Genomic DNA, 20,011 nt, shown 5'->3' with positions numbered 1-20,011 from the left:
CAAAGACCAAAATATTGAAATAATTTAATTCAAGACTTGATAGAACTTGTTGAGGTTTGAGTTGATAAACATTGTCCCAACATTATAAAATCTTTTGTTGTATATCTGGTGGGGGGTATGAAATTCTCGGAGTTTGATAATACAATGAACTTGTATTACCATATAAGCTGCTCCCCTCCTCTTCGTATAGACCAACAAGGAATCTTTGACTACTCTCAACGTATGGTATTCTCCTCAATTTTTGAAACTTCCCGGAACCAATAACAGTTAATTATAATATTTCTTCGGGACTGGCCTTGGAAACGAAGAATTGTTACAACAAATTGACAGCCATTTGTATTACAATCCTAACTTGTATACACAAGCTCATGAACTACTTATCAGCAAACTTCCAATTTTTCAATAACTCTAAGGCAATATAATCACAACCCATTCTAGTGTAAATCATGCAAATTCTAATAAGCGTCTCCGATAACTCTGATTTGTAAAAGTTATCACTATTCAACAAAAGAATTGGATCGTGTAAATAATCCATGTTTGAAATCAGTAATTGATTTTCAGCTATATCTTCAACTCCATACACTTTAGCAACGGCAACTGCAAGATCAGAATCAACTTTATCTGCAAGTATTCTGCAGCAATCTTTAGGAGCATCTGCTAATAAGAAAAAGTATGCAGCATCCAAATATCGATGCAACCCTAATAACACATAAGCATTTTTCAATGCTGAAGATCTATTAGAAGCTTGCGTAAAATCTTTTTGCATAAAGCCAATAATTTTATTCTTTTCTTTATCGTCTTTATGTTTGATCAATCTAATCAAAATATCTTTCTTCTTCAACAGAAGATAATACAAACATATTCTACCCAATGGTGCATCCTTGAACTCCAAAGCAGCCATTTTTTCAAATAGTTTGGTGAATGAATTTTTTTCAACCCAAAATGGCATACCACTATCTTTCATTTCCTTCCATTTAATTTTACCTCCATAATGCTTAGTAACATGTTCTAATAGAATGTCAGGAGTCTTACACATCATGGCCCATTGTATTTGGGCTAATCGTTTCTTTGTGGTTGCAGAAGATGTTGATGTGGCAGTCGCAGTACTCGATAATTTCAACAGAATTAAATATCTGATTCCATTAGGATCCAATTCTACCAACATATCCTTTGTAAAATCTTTAACTATAACAATTGTGGAAATCAAAGTTGATTGCTGGTGTCGGGTCAACAAAGGTAAGGATATTTTCATAAGTCTCTCAATCAATAAATCAGCCACCTCATCATTAAACTCAGTGAATGTATCCAAAGTTAATGACATTCTTCGTTTAGGCTGGTAGATTTCATCATTACGAAATAAGTTCTCAACATCAGTGTTCAAATCCCATGTGATAACATCTCCTCTTCGAATGACTTGGAATAATTGTACAAGTATTTTCTTCACCGCAGTAAATTGCATAATAAACAAAGCTTGTATCACAAATTGTGGATGGAAAATTGGTAATGGACCATTAAGAACTCTAACTAAATAAGAAATATCAAATACCATTTCTTCATCGTCGTCCGTGTACCCACTCATCAATTGACGTATGGTACTGTCGATAGCACTTGACCCTAATTTCACCCACCTATCATCAATGAAAAATTGATTACCGGCACCAATGATTAAGTAGCCTCCATCTAGCCATATCAGGTCTCCAATTTCATGTGATGTAAAATCGGAAATGTCAATCTTCTTCAATGTAGCATATGCTGGAATTTTGTTTGTATAATCATAACGTAACTGAGTGTACAATAATACAAAACGACTGAATCCAACAGATAAAAGAGCATTTGAGGTCAGTTTCATCTTTGATGCACTAAGAAACGTCCAGTCCAAATCCGTAACTGGACCATTTGATTCTGGGAAGGTTTCTTCATATTCCAACACCCCCTGCATGACATCCCATATTGACAATTTATAACCAGTAGAATCCACAACAGCAAATTTGTTAATAACAGTTGAACCATGAATCTTGCTAGCAGCGGAAACATTTGTTTCAAGTTCACTGACTTTTTTCCATCTAATAGACTCGTCAAAATTTAACGAATAGCTCTTTAGCAATCCATTTTTGGAAATCACTGCAATTAAACTTTTGTTTGCCTCGGAGACAAACGCATCCACGGCAGTGGCTTGATAAATCTCTTCCTCTTGAGGAAGCGAAGCTACGCTTTCTTCATCAAATAATATATCAGTAATCTTATTCTGTTTATAATGTAAGGAAAGTTTCCATGATTTTATTTGATCATGGGCATACAATGCCACAACACAATACTTTCTTTCTGCTTGAGTATTATCAGGATACTCGGTTAAAACAAACACCAATGGATCTTTCTCAACCCCAGTTTTAACCTTGGTAATTAAATCTGCGGGTTGATCATCATTAGTAGAGCCATTACAATCCCAAACACTAATTTCGTTGTTCCTGCCTGTGGTAACAACAATGTGTCTTCGTTTCCAATCAACTGGTGGCTCTACATCATTGATTATCACTGCATTCACTATACCTGACTCAACATTTATCTGGAATCTTTTAGTCACCGACATGGTATTAGTTTGAAGCAACATTGGTTCCCAAATATAATTATGTTGAGGGAAATTCAGAATGGAAAGCAACACATTGTTCTGTGAGAAAGACGAGTTTGACTTGACTAACTTTCTAATTGATTTGGTGTGGCCTTGGTATTTGTTTATCAATACAGATTCAAGTTTGGAGCCACGTGCTAACTTTTCGATATTCATAATATTAAATCTCAATGTGTTTTTAACTCTGTCATGTAGCAAAAAGGTTAAAAAGGGCACTCTTTCATTTAATATGCAAATTTCTTTCACTAATAGCGGTTTCAATACGGTAGTGATAAACTCTTCCGATTCAATATAACTGCTTGATATTTTCTCTGTTTTTACTTGTGTGTTGATCAATGGATATTCATTCTTACCAAAATGGTAGTTCCCTGATATTGGTGTAAAAAGAATTTTGGTTGGTGGACACTGTGAGATATTTGTGATAGCATAAATCTTTACTTCTGCAGTATCTGATACAACAAACAATAAATCTAAATCATTAATATCTAAACCGTTGAATAAAGTGCAATCACTATTCTTCAAGGCAGGGATCAATGTCTCACGTAAATGGTAATTCTCTATCACAATAACAGTACTTATCTTCAGGAAAACTTCCTTCAAATCAAGTGTAGCCCAATTATTTATCTGGTTATGACCACTATGTTCACATGAAGCCCACACTCTGAATTTGTAGTCCGAACAAAACGAATAGATAACTTCACCTTCATCGGTCGCATTGTTTAAATAGTCTCGAATATTTTTGATGTTAGCCATGGATGCATCTATTTCGTTCTTTTTGTCTTCTTCAGTGATTTGTTTCTTCAAATGATAATCGATCACAAACGTCCCCTGTGGATGTGGTAAATAGGTTACTTCAAACAAAGTGTTTTCATCACCATAGCTGATTCTTGTCCAGACTTTAATTAACCGATCAAACAGTCCACTTTTCGTCATTATCATTTTTGAATTAGGGGTTACCAATATTTCAGTAACAGGGTTAACTTGATTTGCTTGCCATCGTTTTCTATATTTCAACTCCCCATATTCCTCGTACAAATAAAACAAGTATAATCCCGAATCCGTACCTACGACAATTTCATTTTCCTCTGATGCCCACTTAATACAGTTTATTGTAGACTCGTTGACATCTATTTCAATACTCAGTTGCCATTTAGGTATTTTCATATACTCGTTCATTGGTTTATAGACGAGAATTTTGGACTCAATAGAAACTAGTATGTATCCGTTTTCAGGGTTGATATCAATAGCCAGTGGATCTCTATCCAAATATATTGTTTGCAAGCTCTTGTCTACATTAAATGGATTTGGGTTTTTGTTAGTTGGCTGAACCGTGCCACCGGTAATTATCAAGTTGTTACCGGAACCATATGCTATAATGTGGTGGTTCTTCCAATTGGAATGCGCAACAGAATAATTACTCTTGTTGACTTCTCCTGGAATAAATGTTATAGTCATGAATACTTAATGGTTATGCAGAATCCAATGTATTGTTGTTCAAATGAATGTAGATTTATGTAAGCTCGTTATTTCTAGAAGTATGATCGGACTATGGTTTCGTTTGTTGTAATTTTTTTTTTTTTTGGTTTTGCTTTGCAAGCGAGAACACGGTGTGTAAACCGAAGCAGTTGTTGTTTTCTCTACATCTGGAATAAAGACACCTGTAGAGCTTACCAGAAAATATTTCACAGAAGAATACTTATTCTAAAATCTACTGGTGGAAACATTGCCAGTTGAGATATTTGTTAGTACATTTTTATTGCTGAGCAATGGGAGCATGCTAGTTCCGTCTTCCCCCCACAAGGCGAGAGAAAGCTCCAAGCCGAGAAATAAAAAGAAAATAAAAATCATACAGAGCAAAAAAAAAAAATATAACCATCAATATATATCACACCACATACGGAATAATGGGTGCTAGGTATGTACCGACTTTACCCCCAAAAAGTTTAATACTTTCTTACGTTACTAACTCAAGTTTAGTTGCAAAGATCAAAGAAAAGCTCTTGCTATATGTTTACAAAGATCTCCATGTGTTCTACTAGATAGACACACACCAAAAGAATGTTTGTCAGATCCCGATTTAAAAAAAGACTTACCCGAATTATGTAAAGCACAGTTCAGAGCATTTATGGAATGCAAAAATGGGATGTTTGATATGAGAAAAAGAATGAGAGGTAACGCACCTTTATCAACAGGTAAATATGATGAAACCTTTGATAACTTATCCACTGGGAATTTTGATCCTCGTGAAGAAATGAGAAAATTAGATGTGTTGAATAGAAATTTGTCCAGACAGCAACAAGCCCAAGAAAAGAAAGATTAAACTTTTATCGTGGTATTGGTTTTACGGGTTGAAGAAGAAAGAGGACAGAACATGAACTTATATTTCACTTGTATATAGTTGCCCCTTCCAATCTAATTTACCTTTTGCTATTTAAATATACCTCCTTTTCATTTGATAGTTTGGTAAGAAATTTCTTAAAAACAGTATTGAATCTTGACAAATGTGTAAATAAACCATTCATTTCTAGTAGTTTATCAATTTGTGCTAATAACTTGACATTTTTGTCACTGGTATCTAATTGATTTTTTATTGAGGCAAATAACTCATCAAGAGCATTTTGAAATTTGTCAACTGTGAAAGATAGTTCGTCGTCTTGAGATATTGAATTGTAGACTAACTCAAATATATGTAATACCTTTGTAAGGTTAGATTTGACTTGTTTCAATTGGATTAGTTTCAGAATAGCTTCATTATTTATGGTTGACTCGTCCAACTGCCTATTGATCTCATTCAACTCTGTTTGTAAAGACAACACGGCGTTATTGAAAACATGTACATTATATTGCAATCTCGTGGTGCCACTCTCTTCATTATTATTAATTATTTCATTTGATTTATCTAATGCGTCTAGTTTCTTTTGTAAGCTATCATTGGTTAACATGTTCGTATAGTAATCAAGATGAGTTATCAAATGGGATATGTCGTTGGATAGTTTTGTTAACGACTGTTTTGAATATGCCGAAACTGGTGTTGTCGAGCTAGCTGGATTCAGATTGGTTATTGAATTCACAAGTTTGTCAATGTAGCTGGATGGATTGAAGTCATCGTCAAAATACATAGACAATGACTCGTCAGTGTTTGTCATTTTGCAGTTGTAATATCAATCCAAGTATAATAAGTAAACAAAAAAATGGAAAAGTGTTAACCAAAATTCAAAATCAACCAAAAAAAAAAATCTGGCTCGATCAATTTTTTCAAAACAATATGTTAACATTCAAAAGAATTGGGGGTTTAAGACGTGCCCACAAACATGGTCGAAGTTTATTTTTCTTTACAATTATTCGACTAAGTATAGATTCGGCATTTTATAATATACTTATAAGCTATAGAAAAATTAATACTTTTAGTAAAGAGAAAGAATATACAAAAATATCATAAAAACAAAAGGGATATAAGCCAATAAAAACTGTATTGTGAAAGTCAAAATAACAGTAAAATCGAAAAAAATTTAAATACCATAAACGAAGTTCTGATCGTACCAGTTATTTGCCGGAAAAATATAAAAAGAATAAACTGGTATTAGTTAAGCAGAATGGATAACTTTTTAAAAGTGGTGATTTTTGAAGATATCAAATCCAATTTGGAAACCAGCACTGGCACTGGCAGCAGCACCGCCATGACCGATACTAACACCTTTACCAATGTACCCGTTGTAACCAAAGTAACCGGTTGGGCAACCCAAATCGACAGTCTTGGTACCGGTAACACCCAAAGTAACAGTTTGAGTCAATGGACAGTAAGTAGTGACAACAGTTTTGACATCAGAAGTAGTAAGTGTGACGACAGTAAGACCAGTTGGAGCAGTTGTTGGATGACAAGCATTGTTAGAACAAGAAGTGATAGTAACAACCTTAGTGGTTTCAGCAGTAACAGTGACGAATGAGGTGGAGTAAGATCCATCTGGAGTAGTTGTAGAAGCAATAGAGCTAGTAGAAACAGTAGTAGGCTTAGGTTTACTACTGGTAGTACTAGTAGTAGCAATACTTGAAGTGGATGAGGAACTAGTAGTTTTTGATTGGGTGCTTGTGATAGCGGTGGCACTTGATGTAATAACTGGAGGAGTTGGAACGCCTGGACAAATTTGACACACTGATGGTCTTCCAGCATGTGGACATGGACCATTGTATTTGATAGAACCTTTGATAACGGAAACAATACCAACTGAATTGTCAGTACAAACTTCAAACTTAGAAGGATCGTAACCAAGACCAATGTCAAACTTTTGGGAAATGAATCCATTAGCAGTCAATGTCAAAATACCAGTTTTGGTGTCGTAAGACCAACCTTTTTTCCCAGCAATAGTAATAGACAACAAAGGCAAGTTCAAACCAATTTTATGAGAACCATTAGCACCAAAATTGGCAACCTTGAATGTTTGTGGGAGTGACACTGCTTGAGCTTGAATAGTTGGGTTACCTTCACCCAAGTAGAAAGTATGTTGAGCATCAATTGACAAGAATGAGTTGGAAATAAAGAATGAAGAAGATTTTTCCAAGGCAATACACCCACTACCAATAATTTTTGTTACTTGTTTACAGAGCTGGTTGGTTAAACAAATAGTACCATGGTTTTCAATTGTGCCACCAACAACACCCAAAATGGCGACAGAGATTGATTTGATTTCTTGAAAAAGATGTAAACAACCGTGATTTACCCAATGGGAAGCGGCAATGTTAATGATCGGAGCCAAAACGTGACCTTTGAAAGCCAAAATGATTTCACCAGTGTTGACAAAAGACTTGACAATAATATTACATGTACTAGCAGCGGCAGACTCTAAGGTGTGAACGATCCATTTACCCTTGTTTTCAATCTTGTGGAAAATGTTGTTAAAGGTAAGTTTTAAGGCTTTAGCAGTAGAAGCAATAAGGAACTCACAATCTTTTTCGATGTTAATATCACCTTGGAAAGCACAATCAAAAGTGTTGATTAAAGAAAATGAAGCACTCTTTTGAATGGAAATGTCACCAACACCAAAATCAAATGCAGCATATTTGGTTAATGAAGAAGTGACATCAAATGTAGCTGACACAGTAGCACTGGTAGCTAATAAGGGAATAACAAGGTTTGACAATAACATCTTTGATTATGAAAACGAAAGACTAGTGTTGAGCTGAAGAAAAGAGAAAAAAAAAGATCCAAGTCATGGAAAAGTTTATATCTTTATATACTTGACCAAAAAAGAATGAAAAAGCATTAGCTGTTTGTTGATTTGTTGTTAAATATGTTGACGAACAAGATCACTTGATGTTGTTGTTGTTGTTGCTGCAAATCTGTATTCAGGTCTACTAGTTTTTCATTCGATTTTTCAATTTTGTGTTTAGTCGTGTTTAATGACGAGATTTACATAAGTAATCTGCGTTTTGAATTAAATAAGAAACTAAGCAAGTTTAGACTATCAACTATTGGTTTTCATCATAATAATATATTTTGCGTCAATTTCATTTTGTGATGAAACATGCAATCAAGAGCAATTACATCAATACGAAATGGAAGCTGAATCAAATAAATTAATAAAAAAAAAGTAGATTTTGAAGCTTACACGTTTATAAGCCTAGAGCAACATACAAATTAAACTTTAATAGTTAATAATTTTTCACTACTAACGATATTGATTTTCTTATATTGGATCAAAAAATTTTTTCAAGATCTTATTGGTTCACATAATTTTTTTTTTAATCCGTATAAATTTACTTTCTCCTTGACGGTTACAGGAATTAAAGTTTCAAAACCATAATTAAATTTACGTGGTTTGAAACTACTTATAGAATACTGATCACCGTGAATTTCGAACAATTATGCTAATGAAAGGGGACTATTGTTTTTTTTTTTTGTTTTCAAACAAAGAGGGCAATAAATTAATTCCCTAATTTTTGTGTGAAAATTTTTCTTCTAGTATAAATCCCTGAGACCTAAAAATAGAACGACGATGCTCAATTGAATCTATCTTAATAATTAAACATTCTGTTCTATAACATAGAGGTATTAAGAAATTTTTGTTGTCGGATTTGCAGCAAAGAAAAGTATCCTTGGCAAAAGGAATAATTGAAATTGCTAATGAAATTGCTAATGTAATTGCTAATGTAATTACTGAGCTCTATTACAACAAAAGAAACGTATACGGATCTAGAAGTACTAAATTACCTTTCTAGTTTCAGAAGCTATTAGTTAATAATACTTTTATGAGCTTACTTTCTCCTTTTTTAGTCAAAGAAGCCGGAAATTGAATTTAGAAGAGGGTCATTTTGTGTATGTTATTGGCTACTTTTTTCAGACCAAATACAGTAGTTTCGTCGCGGTCGCGATTGTTGTTATTTTTATCTTTTTGGAACTTTGAGATTTGATACCCTTTAAGGGAATTACTACTCAAAGAAAAGTTTGGGACTGTTTATACTAGATTCTTGGCAGTTTTTATTACTTATTTAGTTTAAAAAACTGCTTGATTTGTAAGTATTGTATATTTTAAAAGCCCATAGATGACTTTTGACATCAAGTGAACAATGCAAGCTGTAATGCTGTATTGTTTCAGGTACAGTTACTTTTGTTTAACAACAACAACAGACAGTATGTCTAACTCCAGAAAACAAGAAGCAGAATGGTACACAAACAATTACGCTATGATAGTGTCTACAATTAACCAACAGTTGTTATACTTACCCGACCCGATAATCAAGAACTACCCATGCCTCCTGTCTTAGGTTCTAAGTTTTCTATCTTTATTTTGATTATCCCTTTTTCTTATTGTTATTGTTTCATCATTAAAATATTTAATATACGACTTGAAAATCATTGCTTAATTTAGTTTTCTGCTTGAGGGGTTTTCCTATTTCTAGCGAAACTACTAAATTAATAACACAGGATAGCAAATCCACTAATGTTGTAAATCATGGACACGTTCAAAGTATAGTTAAATACAAATTAACTAACAATGTGACCATTATAAATAAGACGAGTCCTCTACCCAGGTTACAAGCTGGTAAACCCTGTGCAAAAAAAAACTTTATTTATTTTCTAGCTTTAAAGTTGAACTTGTCAACAAAAAAAGGGGAGGAGGAGGGGGATGGGGAACATAACTATAATCCACGCTTGTTGGAGGGTTGACATTACTACTTCAGCAAGATATTGGTGGTGATACGTCAAGATGATGATGCACCACTACTAAAATTGATTTATTGTCTAAGGCGAGCTTCTGTTTCTTTGTCCTTGTTTAAAGTATATGTATGCAGGATAGAAGGAGTGTAGTTACGAGCACTGGTGTTAATTAAAATTACGCGAACATGGTTTTATACATTCCAAGCGTGTATACTGCAAACCTCGGTTATTTGCAATATTAGCTATTAATATTTTAATCCAGGTTTTTGTTATATTACTTAGTAGAAGCTATTTATTAATTGCTCTTTAAACCAACTCAAACGTTTCTGCTTGTGCATGTATAATTTATTTACAATACAAAAATAGTTTTTTGCCCACGCAGAGAGAGTAAAAAGAAACCTGAGAATGTAAATCTTTAATTTTTAATTTTGCTGCAATAACTTCACTTGAAGTACTCTCTATTTCTCAATAATATACTCAGGGCCTGTTTACATCATTCGATATTTGTTTGTCCAATTTTACAGAAGTAATATGGGGTAAAAGTTTTCAAAAGGATATTTGGTATTGGTCAATTGCTTTTTTTAGTTTTGGTTAACTAAAGCAATTGATGACAATTTGATAGACATTTAAAGTCTTCCAAATTGGTTTATCAAAACTGATATACATTAGTTGACTATTTGTTTCTGGTCAATCATTGCTCTTTCCTAAATTAGCTAACTCGGAAACATAAGACTGAATTTAATAAAGTCCAATTGATTCATCGTGTTTGTGTATTTGCTTTGTGAATTTCGATTTGCAATAGTGTGACTCCAAACTGAATTATCAAAAATTTAAAATAGCTAAGATAGAAAATATTATATCTTAATGTTCATATATCTAAATGTATTTCACAAAATATTAAGAAAAAAGGTATACTAAACTATATATAAAATTTATTTTGAAATCATATAACAAACAATGAAGTAAATTCAACTCGATTCATTTTTTTCATTCTAAATAATTAAAACCATGATAGCTGCAACGGCACACAAGAGTTCAATACTGCTGTAGACGGAGTTAATGGCACCAGCGTTTTTGGAAGATTGAACAGTAACATTAGTGGTGTTGGCTACTTTTTGATCACGTTTGATTGCATCAAAACCAATCTTGAAACCAGCATGAGCATTGGCGTCGATTCCTTTATCGTCAGCCTTAATACCTTTGCCAACATAACCCTTGTAACCAAAGTTACCAATTGGACAACCTAAATCAACAATTTTTGAACCAGCAATTCCCAAAGTCACCGTTTGAGTCAATGGGGCATAGGTTGTAATGACTGTTTGGATATCAGAAGTAGTGAGTGTAACAACGGTGACACCAGTGGTTGCTGTTGTTTTATGACAATGATTATCAACACAGGAAGTCAAGGTGAGAACTTCTGTAGTTTCAGCGGTAACAGTTACATACGATGTGTAGTAAGAGGTGACACCAGTAGTGTAGTACTCGGTTGATAATGAAGTATGTACTGGATTAGATGGAGTGGCAAATTGAGAACTAGATTCAACATCCTTTTCTGAAGAAGTGTCAGTAGTTGATTCTTGATTTGTTGCAGGTGTTACAACTGARGTGGATTCAACATTGTTGTYTGAAGAAGTGTCAGTRGTTGATTCTTGATTTGTTGCAGGTGTTCCAGCAGTAGTAGATTCAACATTGTTGTCTGAAGAAGTGTCAGTAGTTGATTCTTGATTTGTTGCRGGTGTTACAACTGARGTGGATTCAACATTGTTGTCTGAAGAAGTGTCAGTAGTTGATTCTTGATTTGTTGCAGGTGTTACAACTGAAGTGGATTGATCCAAAGTTTCTGATTTTTGCTCAGTGGTAGATTCATGACTGGTTTCAGCTGTAATATCAGTGGTACTTTCAGATTTGGATAAAGACACAGACACGGTTGGTTCTAATGAACTTGATTCAGATGCAAAACTTTTCGTAGATTGAGTTGTAGATTCAACTTCCTTTGGGATGGGTGATTGAGGAATATATTCAGTGACAGTTACTGGAGTACATTGACAAATCTGATCTGAAGTACTTTCGAAGGGGTATTCCAGAGATGATGCAGATGCTTCCAAAGAAGTGCTTGTTTTTGTCAATTCAGTTTCAAATGTCTTAGTCTTGTGAGTCTTTGTTTTCTTTGATTTTGTGTACTTGGTTTCTGTAGAGCTGACAAAATCACCAGTCGTTGGAGCATCAGTAGGGATAGTAGTGGCAGTGTCATCATCTCCAGTACTGGTAGTATCGTTTTCGGTGTCGGTGGCACCCGTTTTAGAAGCACTATTATCATTTCCAGTGGAAACAGTTGAAGCTGTGTCATCGTTACCAGTGGTAGCAGTATTGTCATCACCAGTAGTAACAGGTGTGGATTCAATGCTATGGTTACCAGTTGTGGCTGTTGTAGAATCATTACCAGTAGCATCAGTTGTAGAAGCAGTATCATCGTTACCAGTGGTGGCAGTATTGTCATCACCAGTAGTAACAGTTGTGGATTCAATGCTATGGTTAACAGTTGTAGCCGTGTCATTATCACCAGTTTTAGTTGTTGTAGAAGCAGTATTGTTATCCTTAGTGGTAGCAGTATCGTCATCACCAGTAGTAACAGTTGTGGATTCATCGTGACCATTATCAGTTGTGGTAGTGCTGTCCTTACCAGTAGCATCGGTTAAAGTTGTTGTGTTACTGTTACCCGTTGTGACAATTGTAGAAGCAGTGTTGTCATTATCAGTGGTAACAGTTGTATAATCATCACCAGTAGTTACAGTAGTGGAATCATTATCGTCATTACCGGTACTAGCAGTTGTGGATTCACTGTTGTTGTCACCTGTTGTAGTAGTACTGTCAGTACCACTAGCAGTAGTCTTGGAATCAGTATTATCATTACCAGTAGTAGTTGCCTTAGAAGTATTATCTGTGGCATTAGTTGTAGAATCAATATTTTTATTGACAGTAGCAGTAGTGGTGGTGGAATCAGTGTTATCGTTACCGGTACTAGCAGTTGTAGAATCATCACCARGTGGAGGTAGTGTTGTCATTACTGGAAGTGACAGTTGTTAAAGTCTTACCAGTAGCATCAGTTGTCGAAGCAGTGTTATCATTACCAGTAGTTGCACTCGTTTCAGCAGTAACTACAGGTGTAGTTGTAGTTTTACCAGATGTAGATTGAGAGTCTGTGTAAACAATAGTTACAACATTTTGAGTTGGAACTTCAACAATGATCCAACCAGAAGTTGTAATTGTGGTTATGTAGTCCCCAGTCCAAGTATTAGTGGTCGTCAAACAAGAGGTGGTGGTTTCCGGGATATCAACAATAACAGTATCAGTCTTATCACCAGTGACAGTGCTTGCCGTGATAAAAGATTCAGTCCAGGTTTTTGTAACAGTAATTTGAGGATTAGGAGTCGTTGGAACTTGAACAATCACAGTGTCAGTTTTGGTACCAGTTTCAGTGACGGTAGCAGTAGTGATTTCCGTCCAAGTAGTAGTGATAGTAACTCGAGGGTTTGGAATAGGAGCTTCAGATGTGGTACCACAGTTGATACTAGCGCCAGAAGTAGTTGTATACCAGGATCCAGATTTATCAGAAGAAACAATAACAGTATCAACTTCAGTACAAACAGCGCCATCGGTTTTGGTTGTAATAATAGACTTGGTTGTAGTAGATGGTTCAGCACCTGGAGCAGAATGAATTCCTGGACAAGCTTGACAGATGGATGGTCTTCCAGGATTTGGAGCTGGACCATTATATTTGATAGCACCATTAAAAACCCAAAGGAATCCAACAGATTCATCAGAACAAACTTCAAATTTGGATGGGTCATAACCAAGACCAATATCAAAATTTTGGGAAAGGAACTCGGTAGCTCTCAAAGTCAAAATACCAGTTTCTTCATCATAAAACCAGTCATGTTCATCATGATGTGGGAAATACATCAAAGGTAAGTTCAACCCAATTTTATGAGCACCGTTGCCACCAAAGTTGGCAACCTTGAATGTTTGTGGGAATGTTGTAACAACAGCCTGAATACTTGGGTTACCTTCACCCATGTATATCACCTGTCTTCTATCAATTGGAAATAATGAATTTTCAATGAAAAATGACGAGCTTTTTTCTAAGGCAATACACCCTCTACCATCAATAGTAGTTAACTGTTTAAAAATCTGATTGGTAAAACAAAGGGTACCATGGTTTTCAATTGTGCCACCAAAATGTCCCAACATGGCTAAAGATTTAGAAGGAAACTTTTGTAAGAAATGCATACGTCCAAAATTTTGCCATTGTCGAGCAGTAAGTGCAATGATAGGTGGTAAAAATCTTCCTTGGAATGCAAAGATAGCGTCACCAGTGTTAACAAACGAGGCACCAAGTATCTTACAAATGGCAGCAGCATGGGATTCTAAAGTGTTGACAACCAATAACCCGTCATTTTTAACTTTGTTGAATAAACCAGCAATATGGAGTATCAAGGCTCTACCAGTGGACGTGATGTATAACTTGGATTTTTCTTCAATGGTAAGATCACCTTTGAAAAGACAGTCAAAAGTATTAACTAATGAAAATGATGCACCATTTCTAATGGCAATATCACCAACATTAAAATTGAAATCATGATAATGGATTAATGAGCTAGAAACATCATAACTAGCAAACACAGTAGTTGCTGTTGCAATGAATAGCAAAAGAAAGTTCTTAAACAACATTGGGATAAAAACTTTTTGATGATTAGAAAAGATTGAAAAATACGAACCAAAATTTAGAATACTTCAAATCTTCATAGGGAAAACACAGCTGTTTAAATAATCAAATGTATATAATATACATCTGCCAGTAACCTATGGTCTGGAAGGTGAATAAAACATATTGTTTATGAAATTTCTGGTGGTTTTTCATTACAGCTCGTAAAGGTTGCAAATTATTTTTCATTTTATTTCTTCATATGTTCTGTATTATCACAATAGGTAATGCAGCCTTTACCTCCAGCAGACTTAGTGTTAAGTAATTCATTTTAAAATTTCCCTCTGAAACGAACAAAGCACTATTATGAAAAGTACAAAAACTTTAGATATAATGAACAAAGTGTGGTGTTACTTTTCTTGCAAAAATATCAATTTGGAGAGTGGTTCGGCGTTTTTACAAGATGGCGTACATCAAATACGACGAGTTCTTGATATAAGTTCTTCCTGGGTATTAATTTAGACCCTTTTGACCCTTGACATTTGACCCTTTATTTCCAAAAAAAATGAAATGTATTTTGACCATTGAGTCGTTTTTTTCCTAGTGTTTGTATAGTTTGGTTAATTGGTAATGTTAACTAGCCATTACTAGTCTGAAAACTAGTAGGGCTACATTTGGATTTGTTCTTATGACTCTTTCATTGTCATATATCAACTGCCAAGCGTTTGCAATTATTTTCCGATGATTGTTTGTTTTGTGGGTGTAAAATAATCAATTGAATACTTGCTTGGGAAGAACCAAGGAAACAATAATAAAGCAACATGCTAGGAAAGTGATTTCAATGTGGTATAACCTTGAGGCAAAAAAGTAATTTGTTTTTCTTTTTCAGCGTTTGTAGATAATATTAAAATTCTCGTGATTGTGTCTCTATTATTTTATTGATTGGTGTAATTAATTGTTCACTGCATTAAGTATGGTAAGCATTTATTGGCCCTATTGTCGCAGATTATTGGATGGGCTCATAAATTTTCGTGTTTCAAATTTGTTAACCCTTCTGAGGTATACGAAACAAATTATTCGTCTAAAACAATACTGATGTTAAGGCTATTGTTGAACAAGAATGAAGTGTACATTTATACTTGGTACTGAAAAAAACAAAAACAGGAAGAAAACGAAAAACGAAAAACGAAAAACCCTCGAAGTAATATGATGAGTAGGGTTGGAGTTTTTTTTTTTTGAGGTTTTGCTTGTCAAAGATTCCTCTGCAATATCAGATGCATGGGAGATCAAATTAAAACAAGATCTCGATTCCATATTTTTTAGGAAAATTAATTAGCATTATAAGTATAAAACCATTTCCTATTTTATTTTATATTTTATTAAGCACAGGGATCGATTGTTAATGTGATTAAACCAAATTTCTTCTTTGTACATTTGTGTTTGGCTTAATGATTGTATTTTTGTTCATCGTCTTTCTCGTCTACTTACTTCTGTTACTGTTAGTTTTCTCGTGTTGATTCTGCAAATAGAACTGACAATGCAAATAATAAACTCTATTGTTTTACCCTTTGCTTACTTTTTTTTTCTTTACATTGTTGAGAACAAGGGCTAATGTCCTTTTGACCGTGAACTCTTGTGGTGATTGAACTACAACTCCATGAGAGGGCTTTGTTCTGAAGACTTTCAAGATATTCGAAAACAAAACACTACGTTCGGACATAAGATTGGGTTTTCGGACCGAGTACTTGTAGTGCAACAATTCTTTTGTGATTGAGGGATTTATTTGGCTTGTGTATAGTGTGTATCAAGGCGGGCAATGCTTCACTGAGCTACACAGTAAGAGTCATTTAGTAATTGAATTATACATTGTAACCTTTTCCCTGGCTTGGAATAATCACAATCGATGAAAAAAGCCATCGATAATTTATTTTTAGAATGTGCATTATGCAAATTGCAAAACATGAGAACCTATACCTACACAAAAGCACTAAAGATTTATCGTTTCTAAAATATATCTACTAAACTCTCTTGTTTGGCTCAATCAGTTTGAGAATACTTGAAACACCACGAGTACGCTTTTGGGGGGTTTCAAATTGGGTAGACTGTTTGAATTTCTGAATGCTACCAAAAAATAGTCGAAATTACGTGATTCTTTGAAGATTATCATAATTGGACATTAGTTGATAGTGCTTTTAATTAGCATTGTCCACAGTAAAGTAATCAAAGCATGAAGTGCAAAGCACAGTTTTTTCGTTATAAACTGCCTATCTTGCGATACTCAGTAATTGTAACAATATATTCTCAAATATTGGTATAGTCACCACAGTGAGGAGTGACATTAGTCGATGGTGGTAAAATACTTTGCGAAAAAAGTTTAATCACCAAATCGAGCCGAATTCCACACAAAAATGTTTTGTTGCAAAGATACCATTATACTACCCAAAATCACACCAATGATATTAACCAAACAACTAATATGCTTGTTGTTATTGAGCTAAAAATATTGATCCCAATAATTACACTAAGAACTTTTCACCTAATCAAATTCTTTTCGCATTCTACCGAGATTGAGTTTTAAACAGGAAAGCAACAACTTTTAGACACATTAAACAATCCCTTATCTATATACTTATATTAAAGTTACAGACAACCTTGCCTATAGGACTTCCTCTAGTTATGACAATAGATTAGTTCATAAACCATATGTGAACTTCAACTTCAAATTTTAAGAGTGGAAAAATAAAAGTGCATATGGTTGAAGGTAGAGTTCAATCTCATATACATCACCCTATATCTTGTGCCACTTCTAGTAAAAACAAATCTATATACTCCAACAACAAATGAATCCTAAGTTACGTATGATTTAGCTTGGCTTGGAAACTTTCACTTAAGTTGGTTTACGAAAAGCCAAATTCCAACTGTTTTTTAAATGTCGTTTAACACACAATTAATGTCGCCCGACATCAGGTAGTGTGAAAATACCAAAAGAGACAACCAGAAAACAAAAAGTTCAAAGAAAAGAACGAACGAACGAGTAATCTTTTGTTGCTACATTCACTTCAAATTATCACCGACTAACAACAACAACAACTACTTAATCAGAGATCCCCCAGAAAATAGTATTAGGTATTGATTCCGACCAAACAGTACCTTACTTTCGATTAGCCCTGCATATATACAGTTTATATGTCCATGGAGCCTAGTCTCTGAAATAATAAATTCATTTTTAGTCAACGTTTCATTTCAAAATACTAATTGTGGCATTCAACCAAATTATAAAATAGGTTAAAAAAAGATAAAAATAAAACTGATAGAAGATTAAGAAAGTTAAATAAATTTCGAGAATAATCTTAATTTCACAATTTCAAGCTTTTCAACTTTGCTTTCCGTTCTTTCTTTTTTTTTTTGGGGGGAGGAATACTTTTTTTTTTCTCTCTGTTCCTTAAACCCAAATTTCAAAATATCTACATACATCCTTTTTCCATAGTTTGATATTACTAGAGTCATATTCAGTATTAGTATAGAAGGGACCGTTGAATGGGAAATCATTACTATACAATTTTTGTTACATTAATATAATAAAAAAGTTCTTATCTATTTCAGCTGGCTCTAGGTCCTCCACCACGTCAAATACAATAAAAACGAGAACATCAAACCGAAATTTAGCCGTAAGCTTGTATTTTAATAGGAATTTTTTTTTTGACTCAACCAAGAAGGAAGAAGAGGGAAAAACTGAAGAACAGAAGTCAAAGAGAAAAAAAAAACAAACAAACTTCAAACTTATTTAAATTTTCTTTTTTACTTCCCATCCCAACTTGCATTTCTTTCCATTAATTTAAACTTATAGACGTGAATTCTTTTTTTTTGGGATTTACTTTTTTTTTTCCAATTTTGATATATATTTGACATGGGATTACTTTCATCGTTGCTTTGTTGCTCAATAGAGTCGAAAGATGATAACGATGACAAAGTACACCGACCATCTACATCTAATGGTATTGCAACAACCACATCTAACAAGAGCAATGCAGCTGTGACATCTGCAAGTCTGAAGGGAAACTCATCGCGGAATAACCAGCAAGACAAGGCGAAAAAGATAAATACAACAACCACCAAGACAACCAAAGCTAATACAACAATAATACCAACGACAAATACATCCAAACTGCAATCAAAGAACACTCCAACGCGACATGGAAAGGATGCAAACACCAATGAAAACAATTCAGACTTGACTAAAGATAATGATATTGATGTGATGGGGGATGAAGATGAGGATGAGGAGGATGAAGTTGATGCATTGAAGCCATCGAAAAAGGATCTATTAGATGATGATCAATCAATAAATGAAATTGAAACTATAGCTAATACGAATGACGAGTCAAATAATAACACACCAAAGTCTAGTAATGATACAACCAAAACTGACACTAATAATACTAAAATTAATACTAGTGATATAATAACCCAAGTGCCAGAGAACGGAGGGGCATATACAACTACTAACTCAAGCAATAATTATCAAAAAGAAAGTCGTAACCTGGTGCAAAAGAACGAGACCAGAAATGGTGAAGATGATGATGAAGAAGAAGATGAAGACGAAGACGACGATGAAGATGATGAGTCACTTGAGGATTTAACTAAATTACAGGATGGACAAGCATTTAATCCAGAAACAGGATACTTATTAGGTAAGAAGGATAAGAATTTTGGTAATAAAAAATGTCTTATCTTAGATCTTGATGAAACTTTGGTCCATTCAAGCTTCAAATATTTACGTAATGCCGACTTTGTTATACCGGTTGAGATAGATAATCAAATCCATCATGTTTATGTTGTGAAGAGGCCTGGTGTTGACGAGTTTTTACAAAAAATGGGCAAATTATACGAAGTTGTTGTTTTCACGGCATCAGTGCTGAAATATGGAGACCCACTATTAGATAAACTAGATATATATAACTCGGTACATCATCGATTGTTTCGAGATTCTTGTTACAATTATCAAGGCAATTTTATAAAAAACTTGTCACAAATTGGTCGTCCATTAGAAGATACCATAATAATTGATAACTCACCAGCATCATATATTTTCCACCCAGACCATTCTATACCTATCAGTAGTTGGTTCAGTGATCTGCATGATAATGAATTGTTAGATTTGATTCCATTTTTGGAAGATTTAGCAAAGCCAATTGTTGATGATGTTGGATTGGTTTTAGATATATCCTTATAGAGAGAAAAACGAGGGGTGGGACCAAACACCCAAAGCAACTAATCATATATTTCTTATTTACTAGTTTTATTATTGTGTTTCAAAAGGAAGATGATAGAATGTTTATACACCATTACACCGTCATACTGTTTAATTATTATCCCTAATATTATTTGAATTTCTTTTTTATTTTTTGCTACTTAACAAGTTTCATATCAATTTTTGACAGGATTATAGCTTTAACTGATGCTCTACTAATTTGTTGCTATAATAGCTAGCTAAGAAGTTGTACACCACAAAGTGAATTTTAATATTTCC

The 20,011-nt window shown here is 34.1% G+C and overlaps 7 protein-coding genes across 7 annotated transcripts; 2 read left to right on the top strand and 5 right to left on the bottom strand. All coding sequences in view use genetic code 12, as the record gives it.

Annotated features, from left to right (window-relative positions):
- Nucleotides 1-373: 373 nt before the first annotated feature.
- On the bottom strand, nt 374-4,081 carry CAALFM_C300630WA (uncharacterized protein; the record flags this gene model as incomplete). Its single annotated transcript, XM_712677.1, has 1 exon — nt 374-4,081. One exon carries the CDS (start codon nt 4,079-4,081, stop codon nt 374-376), a length of 3,708 nt encoding a protein of 1,235 aa, XP_717770.1.
- A 449-nt stretch (nt 4,082-4,530) lies between these two features.
- Nucleotides 4,531-4,946, top strand: CAALFM_C300620CA (uncharacterized protein; the record flags this gene model as incomplete). The annotated part of the gene is made up of 2 exons (XM_019475278.1): nt 4,531-4,541; nt 4,604-4,946. 2 exons carry the CDS (start codon nt 4,531-4,533, stop codon nt 4,944-4,946), a joined length of 354 nt encoding a protein of 117 aa, XP_019330823.1.
- Nucleotides 4,947-5,043: 97 nt separating this feature from the next.
- CAALFM_C300610WA (Golgi transport complex subunit) lies at nt 5,044-5,772 on the bottom strand (the record flags this gene model as incomplete). Its single annotated transcript, XM_712679.1, has 1 exon — nt 5,044-5,772. The coding sequence occupies one exon, from the start codon at nt 5,770-5,772 to the stop codon at nt 5,044-5,046; it is 729 nt and encodes a 242-aa protein (XP_717772.1).
- A 459-nt stretch (nt 5,773-6,231) lies between these two features.
- Nucleotides 6,232-7,767, bottom strand: IFF11 (Iff11p; the record flags this gene model as incomplete). The annotated part of the gene is made up of 1 exon (XM_712681.1): nt 6,232-7,767. The coding sequence occupies one exon, from the start codon at nt 7,765-7,767 to the stop codon at nt 6,232-6,234; it is 1,536 nt and encodes a 511-aa protein (XP_717774.1).
- Nucleotides 7,768-10,771: 3,004 nt separating this feature from the next.
- FLO9 (Flo9p) lies at nt 10,772-14,507 on the bottom strand (the record flags this gene model as incomplete). The annotated part of the gene is given in 2 exon segments (XM_712682.2): nt 10,772-12,820; nt 12,822-14,507. Coding segments are annotated over 2 exon segments (3,735 nt in total).
- CAALFM_C300590WA (uncharacterized protein) lies at nt 11,902-12,468 on the bottom strand (the record flags this gene model as incomplete). Its single annotated transcript, XM_436573.1, has 1 exon — nt 11,902-12,468. The coding sequence occupies one exon, from the start codon at nt 12,466-12,468 to the stop codon at nt 11,902-11,904; it is 567 nt and encodes a 188-aa protein (XP_436573.1).
- A 3,881-nt stretch (nt 14,508-18,388) lies between the features above and the next one.
- Nucleotides 18,389-19,714, top strand: CAALFM_C300570CA (phosphatase; the record flags this gene model as incomplete). Its single annotated transcript, XM_712685.1, has 1 exon — nt 18,389-19,714. The coding sequence occupies one exon, from the start codon at nt 18,389-18,391 to the stop codon at nt 19,712-19,714; it is 1,326 nt and encodes a 441-aa protein (XP_717778.1).
- Nucleotides 19,715-20,011: the final 297 nt, after the last annotated feature.

Source organism: Candida albicans, chromosome 3 (assembly GCF_000182965.3).
Source record: "Candida albicans SC5314 chromosome 3, complete sequence".
NCBI classification, from domain to species: domain Eukaryota; kingdom Fungi; phylum Ascomycota; class Pichiomycetes; order Serinales; family Debaryomycetaceae; genus Candida; species Candida albicans.
This window is presented reverse-complemented; position numbering and strand designations above follow the sequence as displayed.